The sequence below is a fragment of the Hylaeus volcanicus genome, chromosome 5 (genome assembly GCF_026283585.1).
Source record: "Hylaeus volcanicus isolate JK05 chromosome 5, UHH_iyHylVolc1.0_haploid, whole genome shotgun sequence".
Classification (NCBI taxonomy): domain Eukaryota; kingdom Metazoa; phylum Arthropoda; class Insecta; order Hymenoptera; family Colletidae; genus Hylaeus; species Hylaeus volcanicus.
The window spans coordinates 12,967,722-12,988,122 of record NC_071980.1 but is presented as its reverse complement, the minus strand read 5'-3'; the positions used below and the strand labels follow the sequence as shown (position 1 = coordinate 12,988,122).

Here is a 20,401-nt window from a genome sequence, read left to right as displayed (position 1 = left end):
AAACCAATTTAACGATCGTTTCTTGTCAAGAATTTGTACGCAACTCGTACGTCGGTAAAATTTCTGCCAACAGGTCCAGGCGATCACAGATGGGTCGGCATGTGGTGGGGTGGATTTCTACTTTGCGGTTTATTGTTAATTTTAGTCGCAATCCCGTTCTTCAGTTTCCCGAAAATACTGCAACGCGAGAAAGAAAAGATACGAATTATCGAGAAAAATAAATCGGCGTCGCAGAAAGAAAAGGAACAATCCAAGGAACCCAAGAAAGAGAAACTGGATGACTCCGGTTACGGCAAGGATGTGAAAGGTAAGACAATTCAAGATGAAATAATAATTTACTTTGTAACCAATAGAATATCAACTTTATGATCCATGTAAATCTTCGAATGTAATTGTTTCAGATATACCCAGGAGCATGTGGAGGCTCGTGTGCAACCCAGTGTACGTGGTGACCTGTCTGGGAGCTTGCATGGAGCTAGTGATTGTCTCTGGATTCGTCGTTTTTCTCCCGAAATATCTCGAAACACAGTTCAGTCTAGGGAAAAGTCAGGCCAGCGTGTTCACCGGGTCGATAGCGATACCTGGGGCCTGCATTGGGATCTTCTTCGGCGGATGTTTGCTCAAACGATTAGAATTAAGGCCGAAGGGCGCGGTACAATTCGTTCTCGTCTCGAACATGATATGCCTGGTGTGTTACGGCCTTCTATTTTTCCTCGGTTGCGACAACGTGAAGATGGCTGGGACCACTATTCCGTACTTTAACAGCAGCACGAAGGGCCCGGAGCCTTTTCAAGTAAATCTCACTGCCGCATGCAACTTTGGTTGCGAATGTCGAATGACAGATGTCGAGCCAGTCTGCGGAAACAATGGTCTGACGTACTTCAGTCCATGCCACGCAGGCTGCACTGCCTTTAGTTCCAAATCGAATTTCACCAATTGTGCATGTAAGTGTCATCGAGGTACTTGAGAAAAAATGAAATTAGGACATCCTTGGTGATAATTCAAACGCATTTCGATAGGTATACACGGAAACTTAACAATGTTGCCACCGGCAGCTCCGGAATTTGCGGAAGTGACGGTAGTACCGGTAGCCACTGCCGGTCCTTGCACTTCCCCGTGCAGAACAATATTTCCTTTCTTGATTTTACTGTTCTTCATGACTTTTATCGTCGCTATCACGCAGATGCCACTGCTAATGATAGTATTGCGGTAAGTTTCAAATTCACTATACACAACTTTATTTTAAACGCGCAATGTTGTACTCTTTCCATACGTGTTTTTTCGTTCCTGGTTTCATATATAGATCAGTCTCGGAGGAAGAACGGTCGTTCGCTTTGGGCATGCAATTTGTAATCTTTCGACTGTTCGGTTACATACCAGCTCCTATTTTATTCGGTAACTTAATCGACTCTACGTGCTTACTGTGGAAGAGCACTTGCGGAGAAAAAGGTGGTCGTTGCCTGCTATACGACATCGAACAATTTAGATACAGGTACGGTGAATCCTCTGTTTTTGTACACTTTTTAAGAAGAATGTAATCTTGAAGTATGATTAAACGATACCGTGATATTTACAGATACGTCGGACTCTGCGCCGGCATAAAGATTTTAGCTTTGGCGCTGTTCCTCATCGACTGGTGGTTAGTTAGAAGGAGAAAACAGATGGAAGACCAAGCACCGTCTTTCACTGTTAACGAATTTGTAGGATCAATTATCAGTCTTGACAAGTGTGAGTATATTCGCTTAGGGCATTTTCATAATCTTAAAATTGTTTGAATTAAAACGCACAATAACGTTAGGTACTTTATTAATTTCAGTGTTCGAAGAAAAGCCACACCATCATCACGCAATTGAAGGGGACGGTACCACTCCCAATTCGGAACTAGGTACACCGTCTTCTGTTTCGTCGCCCACGGAGCCTACGAAGTCGACGAATCTGGAAGAGACTGGGTCGTCGAATCAAACTCAAGACTCGACGGAAACAGCAAACCGATCAAAAAGCACGATGGACGTTGATGTTCCCGATACAAGGCAAGCGCCTCTTGCCATGGAAGAGCCAGACGTGGAGGTGAAACCATTGACTGGTAAAGTGGACAACCATGCTCGGAACGTTTAATGTTTATCTCGTATTAGAGGCTATACAAATGAATATATCAAAGTGGTGATACGCAAGTCTGTGGCAAATCATTTTGATGTCGCGAGTGACCTAACAATATATGTACAACGTGCGTGCATTATTGATTTATACAATCCTAAAAGGGGAGTGTTATTGTGACTTTGAATAAAAGGGGGAAGAGATATTCGTGGTGTTTATGGTGCTAATATACTTTTTTAAAGAAGTTTAATGACGAAGAATCAACTTATATATCGTTCTGTATATCGTCAGATATGAGATTAAATTGCGTTGAAAATATAAGTGAACCAATACATATATTCTTGCACACTGGCGAGTCCAAAATATTTTTACAAATAATTACATTTGCGTGGAAAATATCATTTATCATTCAGAATAATTTGCCACAGATTTCTCGTTACGGTTTGGCTATTTTTAGGAACTAATATCACTAGGGTGTACATTTTTACGGTGATGCGATATATATGTCAATAAATAGGAATATAATAGGTGAACACAAGGCTTGTTTCGGACACGCAGCTTGGAATACGACGTTGCGTGCGTCAACGAGTCTTAACATTCGTGCTGTCTGGAACAAGTTCTCGTGAAACGAGCCTTGAAGGGTTTTTGAATTAAAAAAAGAAAGGCCAACAAGGACAAAACTTGTACATATAAAAATTCCTGCCTTAAGAAATACAAGACTAGACAAACGTATATTTAACAAACAAAAAAAACTAATTAAGTGATAGAATTAACGGTCTGTATGAATATCATTAATTGCAGATCGAGAGCTGCGATTTATTTTATAACTAGAGTTAGGCTTTCTCAGAAAAAGTAGTCAATTTAATGTAGTGATGTAAACGGACGAAAATCATAGTTGAATCGTTTATCGATACTTTAACACAATTATAATAGTGTACATTTTATTCTTTTTCCGCAGACAGATACTATCGAGAACAAAAAAGTAATTCACGCTTTAAAGAAGCGGCACCTGATCTCTAATGTTTTCTTCTGAATGTATCAGCCAACACTATCTTAAGAGCTTTCAGAAAATCTTAGCGTATACAATGAAAATGTTCGAGCGATGTTTCGTCGTAACGCGTACTGTTACTTCGTGTCCTATATTGAATGAATTATGCTTCCAAGCAACGAACAACAAAAAAAAAAAATATGAAAACCACAGGTTTACGTTGACAAATGGTGGTTCGGTGAATCAAGGGTCAATTGGGATTAATGCCACTCGAGACCTGTCTCAAGTAAGTTCTGGCTTTACACCGTTATAGCTCACTCGTTGTTGAAGAGGAATCTAGTTGTTTTGTACCTGAAAGCCTGTCGTATCAATTTCGATATTACAAAATAAAAAGAAAATTATAAAGCATAGGAGAAAGAACTATATAAACTCACTCAGGAAAGAAAATTCTATAGGGCGGTAAGAGCACCATTAATTCAAATTGAAATTGAAAGATATAGAAAGAACACGAATATGAATATCTATCACTGCAAAATGGAATCGTAGCCTAAGAAAATGAATATCGTAAAGTTAACTTCGTTCAGCTCAATTTCTTTTAAAGTAAGACAAGCTAAAAGCAACTGAACAAATTTTACAAGAGAATGCTTTAACAAAATGGAATGATTACAAAGGACAACATGTGTTTGCATGAGTCGATTATTTGAACCGTTTCACTCTATCGCTTCGGGTACGAAACTGTTCCACAGATGCTAATACGAACAATATAGCGTTAATTTTACGTAATCTTCAAACACTATGCTGGCAAAGACTTGGTCACAGCATTTACTTACGTTAACACTTACCTATGTACGATAATCTTCGCACGCTGTTTGGCCCGTCACTGTCAATTTTTCGAAGTGTAGTACACGCTACTATATTTTAGATGCAATTTTGATGTTTGAACGTGACCTCTCCGCAAGGTCGACCGTTCGTGCCATTCTCGAGACCGTGATGATCTCTCTAACTACATATTGTAATGCACTTACATACCTACTTTGTGATATGAAACTCTCCCGAACGGTAGGCTTTGCGGAAACCTGTAGAGATTAACCAAACGTGAAAGAAAAAATGAATAAAAAATAAAATAAAAGTGCTGTGAATAGAAGGAAAATACACTTCGAATCAAATTCAATTCAATTTACACTTTGTCGATGGTGAAAAATGTGTATTAACGCAGGGTGGTTTGCACAGATTGAGTCACTCCATCTTGCCATACAGAGTACCTAAGCTTATTAATTGATGTTACAGAAAAAAGTTCTCTTCGATGTACCACTTTCATAAGTGTCGTAGCTTTTAGGAATTCAAGGTTGTGCTGACTTTTGAAACTGATATATTCTTGTCGTATAATTGATTCATAACGAAATTCGTTCTTACGATAGCAAGATGACTTTGAACTTACAGTACTGATACTTAAAGTATACGACCTTATTAATTCTAGATCCTGCTTTAAACGTGTTTCTTCTTGATAACATTACCTTTGATGTCGTGCGTAGTACTTTATCTAACGTAAACAAACATAGGTTGGTGAAGATATCTTAAACAATACGTGGTGTAGACACATGATCAGTTTGTATCGCTTGATTTGTATGAAACACGCGATATGATATCAATGTTATGGTGAATGATACGAAGTTCAAGGTTATCTTAACGACATATCAAGTTTCATTTCACAAAGTCAAAGTGACCTTAGAATCTGATGAAACAAACTCATACAACATATATTCGATGCTCCTCGTCGAGATATTTAAAAGTAAAAAACTTCTTCAAGGTGTCAAGTTAGAGTGACTAAAATTATATAAAATTTTACGAGTTGTTTTCTCAAAAACTATTCACGATGATGGTGAAATCCTTCTTCAGCACTGCAGAATTGATTGCACTTTTACGAGATATTTATCAGATTTCGAATCGTTTTTGGAAAAATACTTAACGTTTATTGGAAACAGTTTCTCGTATTTTACACAACAAAGGCAATATGACAAACAATTTAATCATATTAATTTAATTACATTCTTTGGAATATCAAATAACGTCTTACTTATTGATACTTTTAAGGATACCAAGAGTGGGGGTAGCTCAATTCTGTGGTGAAAATAGTCCCCCGATAGCTTTGAGCTGCTAGTTAATTTTGCTTTTAATTTTATCGAACAAACGAAAATGTTCCACCATATTTCCTCCACCCAGTAAAATACGAAAAATTATTTCAAATAAATGTTGATTTACAAGAACTATATAATACACCAGAAACTAATGGTTCTCCAGAAAATAGCTTGTAACTGTTTATTAACGTGGACCACCCTGTACGTCTACCGAGACACTGCAACTGTACATATAAATAGTTAGAACGATTTCTATCGAGCAATTGAGAAAGAAAAACGTGGTACGCGTATTATATACGATAAATAGATTTTATGTGGTCGCTATAATAAGATGACGTTCTGTTTCTATTAAAATTATGGTCGTCTTATGGTAACTCTGAGATGGAACGATATGCGTGCGACCCGCACAATTTTTCACTCGCGTTACTTAAATATTTTTACAAAAAAAAAAACGAACAAACAATAACCATTCTTGTATACTCCACCGCGAAACCACGTTCACATTGTGAGAACCTTGCACGCCGAACTATTTTCTTTTTTTTTTTAAAAAAAAAAAACAAAAAAAAATTCGTTGGTATTTACCCTCGATCTGATTTATAATCATATCAATTAATTTTATCATTAATATAGCCATTACCGCGCTATCGCTACTACTCCTATTACTATTATCACTACTACTAGCGTACACATTGTTAGATTACATTTATTTCTAACGAATATATTTTTAGTCAATTCGAACGATGTTTCTGTTTTCGTCGCGAATATTTGCTGTATGTAACATTCCCAAGCTACAGTAAAGGGTCGGAGAAAAAATAAAAAGAAAGATGAGGTTTAGCGAGAGAAGCGTTTTAAGTATTAGGTAGGAAGTTCTAATAGGTAACGAGAATTAAATTAAAGAATGTTGTGTACATAGATATTGACTATTATACGATAATATTAAACTGCTTATAGATGTAATGTATTTTTTGTAGGGACCATAATATAAGCAGAAAAAACAATATGAGACGTTTTGATCAGTACCGAAGAGTGATATGAAATTGCAACGGTTCTGTGTAAAGTTTATGAAAAAGCAATACATGGTTGCTTGCGAGATGAAACGAGAGTTTAGAGAATTATATGGATTGTGTATATAAAGCTCACAAATTAGGAGTTACGCGTGTCGAATGTTTCGTGTTAACGATTATGTTGAAAGTAGCGATGGGACTAAGACATGTTTTGATCAAAGTTGAAGAAGATTTATTCGATTGAACCGTTACTCGTTTTACGATTCAGACTCCAAGCTTCATTCAACGTGTAACAAATGAAACATGGAATGTCTTTTTAATCGTTAATCGAAGCTTGCGTCTGGATAAGAATCTTGCTCACGCACGGTTTTGTAACGTCGATACGTTTCAAACTGATACTATTGTATTGAACGATTCTGTCGAATGTCAACAGTCGATTCGAAATTTATTGAGATACGCGATCGTCGTATCGATACTCATCAATTATACCAAGTTCGATGGCTGTTCAAACACAGTCATCACCGTTTTGAAATTCAAGAAGACAATCAATCTGAACGTCATTCGCAATTGGTAGACTGCAGATGTTTATGCAAATTAACATTTTCAGAATACCTTATCTTCCAAAAGGTGTAACACGTTCATTATTGCTGAAATTTGACATATTTTTCCATTTGTGCTGATTCTAATAAATTTCTCTATACTTTAAATTGTCATAGATGCATAAACATCTGCAGTCTAGCAATCAGTATCTTTTTTAGATTGCAATCTGAAAAAAATTCGATCTTATCGAGTCTTTCAAACATATGGGGAAGAAAGAAATACAAGGAACATCAGTAATAATTGTTCTCAAATAATAATGATTCGTAAACAAACAAATAATTGATATGTGTCGATATTAAGGAATATGTAACTTGGTTCTATCGCTTGTTGAAGAGTTCCAAAACGAATTTAGGACGGGTGCGATAGGAGCGTTAATGTTTCTTTGTGAAAGCATTCGCAGAGAAGACTCTGATGTCGCTTTGATTCCGTTTAGCGAAAACAAGGTCTTCCCTTCGAACAGATTGCCGTAACGAGTCGAATTGGACAGTTCAGACTTCGGAAACTGCAAAGCATTATGGTCCGAACGGACTCGATTGACCGCTCAAGGGCACTTCCATCACTGTAAACCGCTTTAGACACTAACAATTTCATTTGAGTACATCATATTTAAACATCAGCAATTTTGTAATGTATCCATTCATATTTGTTCAGTGGATTGTACAGTAATTGTAAACTGTTACTAGTGAATGCAAATGAAGTCGTTCATTAGGAGATGATTAGACTGCGAATGTTTATGCAAATTCGTATTTTCACTGATACAGAACCAGAATTTAAACTTAAATGAAAGTATGTCTTCTAATCGGTATAACATGTATATTATTGTTGATATTTTATATATTTTTGCATTTGTCCACGTTCTCATAGATGTATAATGCATAAACATCCGCAGTCTAGTGCTGGTACACCCTCTCTAGCATTAATGTTACAATCAAAGCATGTGTATTTAGCGAATGTATACATGACCATGCAGTGACTTTTCTCAATTTATGTTACACCATAAATGTACAATATTTTAGCACTTGCATGTCAGGTTGAGAGTTTAAAGGTGGTACAGTGCGACGAAGAGATGGAGGAGCAACCGAACAGTATGGTGAGCAGGGGAGGTGCCTCGATGGTCTTGAGCGGCCAAACGATTCGGTCCTCACTTATGGGAGACATTGCAAGGAAAGTGAATTGCCTGTATCCTTCGAAAGATGGTCTCGAAGTAGCACTAAGGATTCATACGTTCACAACAGTTTATGTATTAACGAACGAAAAGACCACTGAGCGTCTGAACAGAAGCATTTCAATCCGATTCCAACAGTTTGTACATGTAACGTGAAATGCCATTTTCGTACTACACGCATACACACGTATACACACCGTTACTTTGCTAAAATCGTACAACTTTCATACGAACAGTGCTTGAACTTAGTCGCGCAGCGAGCGAACGACTCGACGTGTAAATGAAATCGACTTTTATAACAGGCGAACAAGATCGACACAGAAACGATTCTCAATGGGCGGCTGATTCTGTTGCACCGTGTAACTTGAAATATGCCTTAAAAAAAAAGAAAGATAAAAAAAAACGTAATTAATAAGAAACGCGTGACGATGGTACAACTGGCAAGGAAATCAATAGTGATGATGAATGATCGTAAATTTGCAGACAGAGAGAAAGAGATATTATATATATATATATATAAATATATATAAATATATAAAAAGATAATGTTAGATCTAAGAGAATCTTGTATCGTCGGATATAATTTATCGTTTTCTCGATTATGATTTCACACTGTAGAGATTAATATGTCTGTGCGTACGCGCTCAACGCTGTTCGTTGTCGAGAAACCTTCTGTTCTCATATCAGACACTCTGAGCCTCTTCCTTCGATCCTGGACCGAACACTTTGTAAGTCATCGTTAGGTTCCATGACGGTTTATTTAACACTGAGACGACGAGACGACGTTAACGATCGCCGTCGTTATCGATGCCTCCTTTTACTCGACTTTCATCCAAAACTTAATTTCTTCAGAAGTAAGGCACAAACAATGTATTTACAATGAATAAATGTTTTGAAACCTGTTAACTAAACGTTTCTACGTTTACTTTCTGTGATAGAAGATAGCGTTAACTGCCTGGTATGCCCGAATAATCCTGCCAGCGTTATCTCATTACCTTACAGGAAGTGCTGCCAGGAAGCCACAAGTATTGATATACAAGGATTTGCTAAACAAATTAAAAAGAAATCACTAACAGTATCTAAACTGTATTTCTTTTTTAGCGGCTGTGAGATGCAGAGAAATATAAATAGCGTGGGTACGTCGTTTCTAATTGTAAGTGCAGTGGTAATCCTCAAGATGCTCGTCTGACGGACCTCCAAACTTGCTCATACTTGCTACCACTCCTGAAAGTTGCGTTAAGGTAAGCCCTACTCATTAATAAGAGTTAGAAAGTATTTACTTCTTTCGATATACATCGATATATTAATATTATTAAATTAAAGACACTCAATAGTAATGCCACTATATTGAAGTACGTGTCAGTAATTAATTTTAATTGTTACATCCTTAAATATCTGATAATATTTGCCACTTGTTAAGAAATAACATTGAAGTACGTGAATCAGTGTTATTTCACCTGAACGTACGTCAATACTCTGCCTTAGTTTATCCGATAATGTAATCGTTTCACGGAAAGTTACTCATTACTCCCAGAACAATATTGCACGACTAATAAGTTTTTCCATGAGTAAACCCTCATCGCGTAACAAAAGTTTAATATAATCTATCGATTATTATTTTTAAATGATATAATTAAAACGTACAGATTTTAAATATAAGATTATAAAATTAGCGTTTTCTCTATTCAGTTTTCAATCAAACTTGAACCCTTTGTACCCACTCTATTCGATAAGCTTTTTGTGTACGGTTGACCTACGGCAATAAATAAAAATAGCATGTTCGTGCACGTGTCGACTGTAATTACCCCGTTAGACGTCGGCAATGTTTCTTAAAAAAACTGTCTTTGCATCTAGTTTGAACGTTTATTACCGATATAAACGTAATAATTAAAAAGATATTAATTTCTCGTTAATTTTGTTCAAATGTCTGTTCAAATTTAATTTCAAAACATACGTGGAATACAGTTAATAACTAAAGAAACGATTTCTCTGATCAATTCCGTACGATTCTATTTGCAGTTAGCTAGTTTAATAACAAAATCGATTCCACAATTTATATTATCAATATAAACGTAACAATTTAAAATAGACTCATTTCTCGTTAATTTTGTTCAAATGTCTGCTCAAGTTTAATTTTAAAACATACATGGAATACAATTAATACCGAAAGAAACGATTTCTCTGATCAATTCCGTACGATTCTATTTGCAGTTAGCTAGTTTAATAACAAAATCGATTCCAGAATCAATTTTCGTGGTTTGAATATGGCGCTGCGCGGTAGGCCGGCCAATCGCGCATCGGAACTGCTGCGGCCCCCTCGTGGACATTTTCCGCCATTTTCGTCAGTTGTCCACAGGCTTCTCTGGCGTACGAACGTGCGCAAGACTCAAGTGTGTTCTTTCGTCTACGGAGTCGCGATTTCGGTAACGAACGCCCCACCGTACCTTCCATATTCAATGTGTATGGCGATTCAGGTGAGTGATCAATCAACACAGCCATTTAATCTTAACTCTCTCGACGACCAGACAAACATGTTTCTTGGGATCGCGAGTGTCCTTCCCTCAGGGAGGAGAGTCGATCGTTGTTGGATTCGCCGCCGCCGTGTGTAACGTGCGCGTGTCCTTGCTGGATGCGTGCTTCTTATGTATACATATATAAATATATATATTCATTTTATGTGTGGTGTGTGTACGCTGGCTTCCGTACGCGCGCGCGCGCGAGAGAGAGAGACCGTCTGTGCATCACTCGCATGGAATCGCTCGTTCTACGCTTTTACACGCATCGAAATACGTGTGTGCGCGGACGACGAACTCTGGCGTCCCGTCGGAAGCCGCCGCTGTTGTCGACGTCTCCTGTACCCATCGCTTCGAAACAGAGATGGGCAAAATTTTATTCCAATTCTAGACGGACGAAAACCCAACGTGCTGAATTTTACGTAAATTTTTTTCCTCGTTCCGAGTGAGATACGATTTCGTTCTCAAATTCAGATTCTAGTTTTTGTTTAACATTTCGATCGCTGTCGACTACGTGCAATAATCCCGCGTGGACGTACAGTGTGCATGTATACGTTAACGAAGAAAAAATTCCAAATGTTTTATTTGTTTGGCATTTTTGTACGAGATGAGAATTTTATCTATCTCTTGGTTCGAAGCGATTTCCATTGGGACTCTCGCGAGGCTAAACGACCTGTTCTTTTTCATGGTATTACCTAAGCTTCCTTTTTGGGGAAGCTTTCTTAGACCCCTAACCGTTCGAAGGGACGTAGTGGCATGCCACTAGATGGAAAGCCCAGACCTGCATTCTTTCTTGGACAATGTCCGTAGCTAGATCAAATTGTGCTAGATGGAAGACCGTCTAGGAACTTCCTGTGTGCTATTGGCAGTTCGATGCCCACCGAAAACTGTACAGGTTCTCGTGGGAATAATTGACGCCTGTTAGACTGTGTTTGTTCTCTTATTCAAAAGAAGGGTTTTTCCTCAAATTTTATTTCGTTGAGACAAGTGTATACTCGAGCACCATCGTAACTTACACATGTTTGAGAACGTGGTAAAGCTTTGGTGTTCTCGGTGTCGTTAATTTATACAAACCAATTTCCGATAATTTATGTTACTATAATATTAGCTGTGTATTAATCTTTGAGGTTGGTACACCAATTGCGACGATGTTCAGTTCGATCTCTCGATACCATGATATTGAGTGTTGATAAAACAATATGAATTATATTTTTTAAATAACTTTTTGTGCAGGAATGGAATTAAAAGTACACGCGTACATGGTTGATATTTTGATATTAAATTATTTGTATAGGTCATTTTAAATTTTGAAAATTTTATTGGAACAAAGATGACGAAATTTACAAAATTTATTCGTGACGTTTATTCGATTGATAAGTACAGTTTTTATTTGATAAATTATCTATCATTTTTGTTTGTTCTTCTTCTGAAATTTGGTTGATCGAGATGGATTGTTTAGTGAGTGGAAGCAATTAAATTAGAAAGGTTCTTCTGCCGAGTTTGAATTTTTAATACTTTTCTGTCGACAGTCGATAACCTTGTTCCTCGGAAAAATTGCTTTCTATTATCTTGTCGACCCTTGGTACAGTGCACTACGCTCTAATGCTGTTTCATGTGCTCCATGAATACCGGATGTACTTAAGTGATCCCATTTACGCAGTTCACCGTGTCTAGTGAACTGGAACTATTTGTAGGTTAAGTTTGCGAAGAGTAAAGTGATTATCGCGCAAAACTTTGCGTTTCGAATATACTACGTGTACGCGTGTTTCGAAGTTATCGCGTTGACCAATCTCGTACCTCTAACGTCATTCTTGAAAATGTTAAACACGTAATATGATTCATGCCGCGTTATCATCGTGCTAAGCGAAACTGCACTCGTTACGACACTTTTCTGCTCGCCTCCCATTTCTCAATGAAAATACTCGAAACGTGACATTGAATGACGGACAATGCGTAAAGTCAAGTGCAAATCTCGAAGGTTTCTATAGAAAGACTATTTTTACATCTTTGAACCGCGTCTGCATAAATCCGCAGATTTGAATATCAAAGTTTTTCAACTCTCGAATGACGTCAAATAATGCAAGGCCGCGCGTGCGTCTTCGGCCTCTTCCGTTGTTCATTTAATAATTTCCGATTGTTTCGAGCATCGAGCACTCGTCAGCGATTTTCGACGTCATAAATATCGTACGATTTTCGTCGACGAAACTTGCTTCTCGATGCAATTCGAACGTTCAACTTTAACCCGCGCTGTATTTCCCCTTTTATTCGTCGTCGATGAGCTCATCTTCGGCATACAGGGTAGTCCATTTATAATTGTGATTTCCGTTGGCTAGGGATTGGGATTGTTTAACTTAATATTTATTAAATCAACGTTTTTTTTTTTTTAATGTTTATATTTATTTGATAGCAACGTTTTGCGAATACAATTATAATAGAATAAGAACAAATATGTCGGTTATAGGTATTGGCACTTTAGCTTCCGGGAGCCTATTTATACCTCTTACAATTTATTAACTGTGTTGTTGATTATCTGTTCTCTGGTAACAGTGTGTAAAAGTTACGTGTCCGTATAGATTAACATGTATACAGGGTGGTCCACGCAATTGTTTCAAGTCATAACTCCGTTATTATTGCATTTACGAAAAAATGCCAAAAGAGGAAGATAAATGGTTCGAAGAGCACTACATCTGTAGGCCTTAAAATTTTTTTTAGATGCAGCAGTGTATATGCAATTAACAATTGCATCATTTCTTTAAATAAAAATGCATATTTTTGGTTACACAGATCGATTCTTCTGTTCATTCTACGTAAAAAATGATTGGGCTACCATGGCAAAAAAATTATTGGTTCTCGAGATATTTTCAAAAAATGTCTTTACTGAAGAAGGTGCTCAAATGCTTCTCCATTACATTCTAAACATTTCTGATAACGTTTTCTTATTGTTTGCATAACTACGTTTAAATTATCTGCATCACACAACACAAAAGTGTCGTACATATCTTGTTTCTCACTGTTAATAAAATACATTTTCTTGTATTTAGAGAAATACAGTTACACTTTTTCAAATTCTTAGTTTTCGTACTCGAGCTACTGAATGATGAAATGCTTACTCGTACAAATCAGTTTCTGTTATGATAACAATGTCAAAAGGGTGTTTACCTTTACAAGCGTATTTACCTTACTAGTCATGAAGCATTTGAGCATCTTCTTCAGTAAAGACATTTTTGGAAAATATCTCGAGATCTAATCATTTTTTTGCCATGGTACTCTAATCATTTTTTACGTAGGATGAATAAAAGAATCGATCTGTGTAAAAAAAAAATATGCATTTCTGTTTAAAGAAATTATGCAATTGTTAATGGCATATACACTGCTGCATCTAAAAAAAATTTAAAGGCCTACAGATGTAGTGCTCTTCGAACCATTTATCTTTCTCCTTTGGCATTTTTTCGTAAATGTAACAATAACGGAGTTATGACTTGAAACAATTGCGTGGACCACCCTGTATACTAATATAGAAGATTCTCTTCTATAATGTAGACTCTTTCTAAAATAAACCGGTAGTTAAAGTGTTAAATTAGGGGACCGTTCATTTACGATCTTCTTTAGTGTTCTTAATTATTCAACTATAATAGATCGAAGAATATTGGTTCTACCGATTATAAAAATTCCCAATTTAATCAACCGAAACCTAGACCATTCCTCGTGGCCAATTCGGTGCGAATAATGTAAGATCATCGAAATTAATGATTAATTTGGCCGTCAAACGTCGCGTGAATGGTGGCTTTGATTGAATTTTGTCGAACATTGATTTCCATTGTTTGCACGCACACAAAGCGCGCTCTGCCAACCGATAAACTGGCCTCTGGCATTCGGGGAACACCCTTTGGGTCGAAGTCGCTCGATAAATGTTGTTCTTGTTTCTGCAAATTGCCACCGGTGACGGTCGGTTTTCTCGGGAAAATGGGTGACGTCACGCGCACCCACGATCCCAGCGTGAAAAAAGAGAGAGTGAGAAAGGGTGGACCGGGTAACGTACATCGCGCGTTGCATTTTTCCCACGCAACTAGGCGCCCATCAATTGCACGTCTCCCGTGCAGGTGTCTCTGAATATACTCAATTCCCTTTTTCATCCTACTTCTTTCTTCTTTTCTATGCTGTTTCAATTGAACACGAGCTAGGAAACGAGAACTGATTCTATTTTTACTTTTCAATCGACTTATCCACCTGGCGCCGTTGGTTCTACGGTGAACCGTTTGATATTTTCGTAAATTATTATGGTTCTTTTATCATGGGAAAATGTACTCGTAGAGGGACAAAAAGGAAGGTTGACATTTGTTTTTTTTTATTAGAAAGCGTTCGGGTATAATATTTATACATATGCTGACATTTGAAACAAAAATAATAAAGTATTTCCATTTATTAATAAATGATTCATAGTCTATAGAATGGGGTTGAATTTTGCACTAATTCTATGAATGTAATTGTTTTTTCCGAGACCTCACATTGAAAATTCAACGTGGGTACTTCCCATCATTAAATTTATTTGCAAATGGTTATCTGTATAGTTAATTAGTTATCCGACATTACGGGGCAAGGTTAGATAATCACTTATAATACCGCAGTGCAGGATCTACGCACTATACCCACCACGGTATCCATCCACGTGCATAATAGAAGTGGGGAGGGTTGGGTACGTCAACGACATATTGTCTAGTGCTCTCCACACATATTAAAGTGATTCAGATCGCAACGTTTTTTCCTCGATAATATTATAACATGAATCGATGGAACATAAAAATAATGTAGGAAAGCTACTGAATCATCGCGACAGTGTATCCCGTTTTACCGTCCTCATTCATATCGAATACCAGCAGGGGGAGATACGTTTCATAAAATTGCATAAAAAGGATTAATACCGTGCAATCCGACGACCGACGCCGCGGTATTGTTCACCGTTTCGTGATAGCGGTTTATAACGCGCGAACGTAGGCAGAAATACTGGTTTCTTTGTTCAACCCCAACGTGGGAGGGGAAGATAAAAAAAAAAGAAAGGGTATAAATATAAAACGGGGTGAAATCGTCGAATCAATTTGTATTAGGTGTAGAAATTAAGTCTGCGGCTTTTTGTGATAAAAGGAAAAAGTGTACAACTTTTAATCTTCCCCAATCATATTCCAAGAGAATACTTATAGTTATGAAAGCAAACAGCGAAGCAATCCGTATGTGATTCGTTACTATGAAGGTACTTTAACGTAACAAAATGAAGTTGTCGCAGGGAAATGATAAAAATAGAGATTTGATCAAATCCCTAAGGTAGATGATCAATTCACGGGAGATGTTAAAATAACAACTCCGTAAGGTCATTTCCCTAAAGAAAGTAAGTGATTTGATCAAATCCCTTAACTGTTTTAGTGTAAAGATGAAATAATATTGTTTAGATATTGAAAGTATTTATTTAGTAAATCATGCGTTATTAAAAGTAGAATAGGTAATACAACAATGCTCATAGAAACATAAATTATTTATTCGAGACTAATTAGCAAAAGAAATAGGTACCTAAGCTGATATTTTAAAAAACAAAAAGAATAGTTTTAGGGAATGTAATTAATAAATAATTTATGTTTCTACGACTATTGTTGTATTACCTACTCTACACTTAATAACGCATGTTAGGCCCTTTACCTGTAGCAGCAATAAAGACCCAATGAATCGGTACGTACCGTCGAATCATTTCGTTTATTACTACTCACATCTGGTCGCCAGAACCTTTAGCCTTAGCAGTAAAGTCTTTGTTTTGCATTTCTCACGTCGAGGTATTGCTTGGCTTTATTACTTGCTACGGTCAACTTGGAAAACCCAGACCTTCTCTCCACGTCACTGTAATTTGCCATTTCCACCCGAATTTTAGCCAACCAATAGACCAATCAGAAACTATTTTTCCTCACCCTCAACACACAAAAATTGTACGCCTACTTCGACTGTTCGTAGAAGCGTTTTCATTCCGTCTCTAACTAGCCATCGCACCACAACGTCCGAATAAAGTCTGTTAGTTAAAATACAATCTCGCATTCAACAATTTTTCACTAAGTTACAGTCCACTGATATCCATTTGTTCAGGAATCCTAACTGATTCCACGCGTCGTTTAATCGTCGCTAAAAACTATCGACGCTGCGACGCACATACAACACATGATTTACTAAATTAATACTTTTAATATCTAAACAATATTATTCCATCTTTTCACTAAATCAGTCAAGGAATTTGATCAAATCACTTACTTTCTTTAGGGAGATGACCTCACAGAGTTGTTATTTTAACATCTCCCGTAAATTGATCATCTACCTTAGGAATTTGATCAAATCTCTATTTTTATCATTTCCTTGCGACAAAGTGATAAATTAACCCTTTCGATCTGGCCTTTTGGATTATATTCATTTCTCTTTTAGAAATTGTATTAAAAAAGGATCAATTTTTTCACGTATGTTCCTATAAGTCCCACTATGGTCGAAAGGGATACTACAGTTACAAATGATTAAATATGATAGCAGAGAATTAATTTCTACACCTAATATAGTCGCGTCGCGACACTTGATATTTCTATCCTTGGGCTTGTCTCGCTCGAAGTTCAGAGAATTTATCCCGCCTTCGCCTCGAATAACATAGAGAGCATGATTTTTCTGAATAGAAATCTCGTTATCTCGTCGGCAGTATCACTTTACAAGACCACGTGCGTGTCTAGTTTACGCGAGACATCGAGTTACGCCTTGGTCATATTTCACCTATGCGAACATTTATACAGAGTGGGGCGATAACTTGTCCACTTTGTCCTTTATGTTCAATTATAACTCGGTTCAGTTCAGTTCAGTTCAGTTCAGTCTTTTATTAAAGTGATCAGTTTATACAGATAACAAAACTATTTCACTAATACTTCCTCTAGTTGATTACATCACATTTTTGTTTACATTTTTTTTTTTTGAACAGGTTGCTTTATATCCGAACATACTTTCTCGCTTCGATCTCATTCACTCCCTTCTTATCTCTCTCAAATATCACACCTTAAAAACTAGCTAAAATCAGGTACTTCTCTATTTGTATTTTCGCTTAGTGGCAGTTAAGTCTTTTTGCTAGACCCCCCTTATCTTACTTCTTATCTTTGCCTTACTTGACTATTTACATTCGTTGTTTTTATTGTGCCTTTAACTTCCTCATCGATCCTTTTGGGTATCTTATAATCTACTGTTGTATAAAAAAACCTCTAAAACTTATTAGTACTCTTGTTTCGATAGGAAAATATTTCTTACCTATCACAGTCAATTATCCTAAAACTATATTTGCACTGTGTCATTATGAAGCGATACATATATAAACATGCTATAAAAATATATATAACATATATAAACATTTCCTACAATTGTTGTGTTTTGTTTACATTTCCCCTTCTTAGATCTATTCTTAAAATTACCTTGTACTTTAATATGTATCATAGGAACTTTTGTTATATCTCTTTGTCTATTTCTTCTAAGAATTTGACTATTGCCTTGAACACTTTTACTTTGTCATAGCTGACCATTTCAAATGCATTTTCATTTGCTTCCTCTACCTCTTTTTTAATTTTATTTAATAAATTCAGTCTAATTCTAACTCCAGTTTCAACGTATGTACACTTAATCGCCATTTTGTCTGGAGTAATTCTTTCGAAATTTCAAGGTCGTTAATCCTTTGATTTCATTCTGCAACTTAGGAAAACATTATCAATACCTCGCGTATTATTATTATTACGCGACACGCGATCCATTGGGTAACGAGGAGCGGCGCAAGAGCATGGTTCTCGTATTAGCTTTGCGTTATGCGTCCAGCCACTCCTCGCTTCCTGTTCCGACCGCTCACCGTTATGTAATGTAATGCAATGTACATAACAGGAAACGGTGAACCAGATCCGATCGTAGGTGTTGCTATTGGATGTTGCTATCGCGTAATAACAACGATACGCGAAACTGATCGCTCGAAGGTGCAACAAGATACAGAAAATTGACGTCGAAACCGACTAATTTAGGGGAAAATCAAAGGAGAGGGCATAATTAGTGAAACGTCTTAATTTCATAAAAATCTTTGGACAGAGTGATGCTTAGAAAACAGGCCAGAAGTAATTTAACGAAAATATTTTTCGGAAAAAACCTTGGGCGTGATTCTGTTGTAAATATTATTGCGATATTTGTTTATTTTAAAAGCAGCCTTGTAAAAGTGACACGCATAATAAAAGGAGGCAAAAATGTGTCAAGGTGGTAGATCGATTAATCGTAGGATGGCTGTACAGTGAACAGTTAATTAATATATTCATTGAAGAGGGCGATTAGAATTATATTTTGATTCTATGCAATTACTCAATGTCTATTAAAAAACAAATTTGTCTAAATTAAATGATAGGTTTAATGTTTTCATACATATTTTTCATTGCAAATGTACACATGTGTAACGTTTATTCGTACACATATTTAATAATGAAACCTTTATTTGGAAACATTATCATTTAATTTAAACAATAAACATAGATCGTACAAATACGTCGGGAACGGAAGCGAAATCGCCTAAGAGGCGCAAAAGACGCGAAATTGTAACGCGTCATGCAAACACACTCGAAGCATCGTCGCATTTTGCTCGCGTTAGTGATGACCAGCCTATCTACAGACAACAAAGAACAATGGCCGGAGATGAGGAATAAAAGGAACGTTTAGAAAACACTTGCGAAACAATCGACTGAATGCCGATCGATCGTCCTGTGTCCGTCTCTCCCGCGTTTATTTTGTGACTCGGTAGTCCCCCCCCCTCTCCGCCTCTCCCCACCCCTCCCGTGAAAGCTAAGCCACGAGTCCGGACAACGACATGCTATGATGAAAAACCCACTGACGCACCCAGTCAAGGCAACCTTTTGCGACCTTGAGACATTTTGGGTTTTTAGACAAACAGTCTTACGTTGGCCAAAAAGTTCGTTCGGTCTAACTTCAGTCCGACTGTTTATTGTTTAACCTCTCGAGGAATGAATTTTAAATATTAGGTTGCCCCAAAAGTTTCTTTCGTTTTATTAATAAGTAATACATACACAATATTTTATGTCTAATGTTACATTATTGAATTGCGTACGATTCATTTTGCTCCATTACTGTTACAACATCAACATCTAAGAAATTAGATTGTCTATTTATATAAACACTACCGTACAAAATAATTGAGTGTACATTACGAAAGAAACTTTTGGGACAACCTAATACATTCCTTTTTCATTAATAGAATACACGCAAATCCAAGCATTATTTATCTGTTGGCAGCTTGTATAGAATCTATAATACATACAGTATGTCACACGAAATCTTGGACAGCCGATTATTTCGTAACCTATTAAAGAAACGAAAAAAAAGTTTCTTATATGAAATTGAATGGCAAGAGGGGGCCGATTTATTGGCCGTAACAATTTTTTTTTATCATTACTGTTCACAGGGTTATGAAAGTTACGTTTGATTTTTCAAATGTGATTATATACTTTTTGTTTGATCAATAGATAGTACGTTTTAAGACGAATTCAGGAAGCTTAATATAAACACCCTTTTACAAATAGTTTTTAAGATATCATTAAGATATTACGTTTTTAAAAGTTTACTGATTTTCGGTACAAGAAAATCTGCGAGACCAGGAAGCACAGTAGGGGGTCTCGACTCTCGACCGCACTTAAAATGCTACGGGTTAGACAGTGTCTCTTGAAACCGATACGAAGAGACTGCGATAGGAACGGCAGGCCTAAATTCTACATAATAGTTTTATTCACAACCGTTACCTTTACGGCATGCAGAAAAATGTCGCCCATGTTTTAGTAATGAACCTCCATACCCTCCAACAGCAAACGACT

At 36.8% G+C, this 20,401-nt stretch overlaps 2 protein-coding genes across 4 annotated transcripts in view; both read left to right on the top strand.

Moving 5' to 3' along the window:
- LOC128877167 (solute carrier organic anion transporter family member 5A1) overlaps nt 1-8,897 on the top strand; it is a 49,164-nt gene extending 40,267 nt beyond the window's left edge. For all 3 annotated transcript variants that reach the window (XM_054124237.1, XM_054124238.1, XM_054124235.1), the window contains 6 exons: nt 74-307; nt 402-944; nt 1,020-1,209; nt 1,304-1,492; nt 1,577-1,728; nt 1,817-8,897. In XM_054124237.1, coding sequence (XP_053980212.1) covers nt 74-307; nt 402-944; nt 1,020-1,209; nt 1,304-1,492; nt 1,577-1,728; nt 1,817-2,115 — 1,607 coding nt within the window. In that variant the 3' untranslated portion in view covers nt 2,116-8,897. The remainder of the gene's footprint in view (nt 1-73; nt 308-401; nt 945-1,019; nt 1,210-1,303; nt 1,493-1,576; nt 1,729-1,816) is intronic.
- Nucleotides 8,898-10,310: 1,413 nt separating this feature from the next.
- Nucleotides 10,311-20,401, top strand: part of LOC128877170 (PRL-1 phosphatase) — a 63,857-nt gene continuing 53,766 nt past the window's right edge. The window contains exon 1 of the mRNA XM_054124242.1: nt 10,311-10,460. The gene's annotated coding sequence lies outside the window, so the exon portion shown is untranslated. The remainder of the gene's footprint in view (nt 10,461-20,401) is intronic.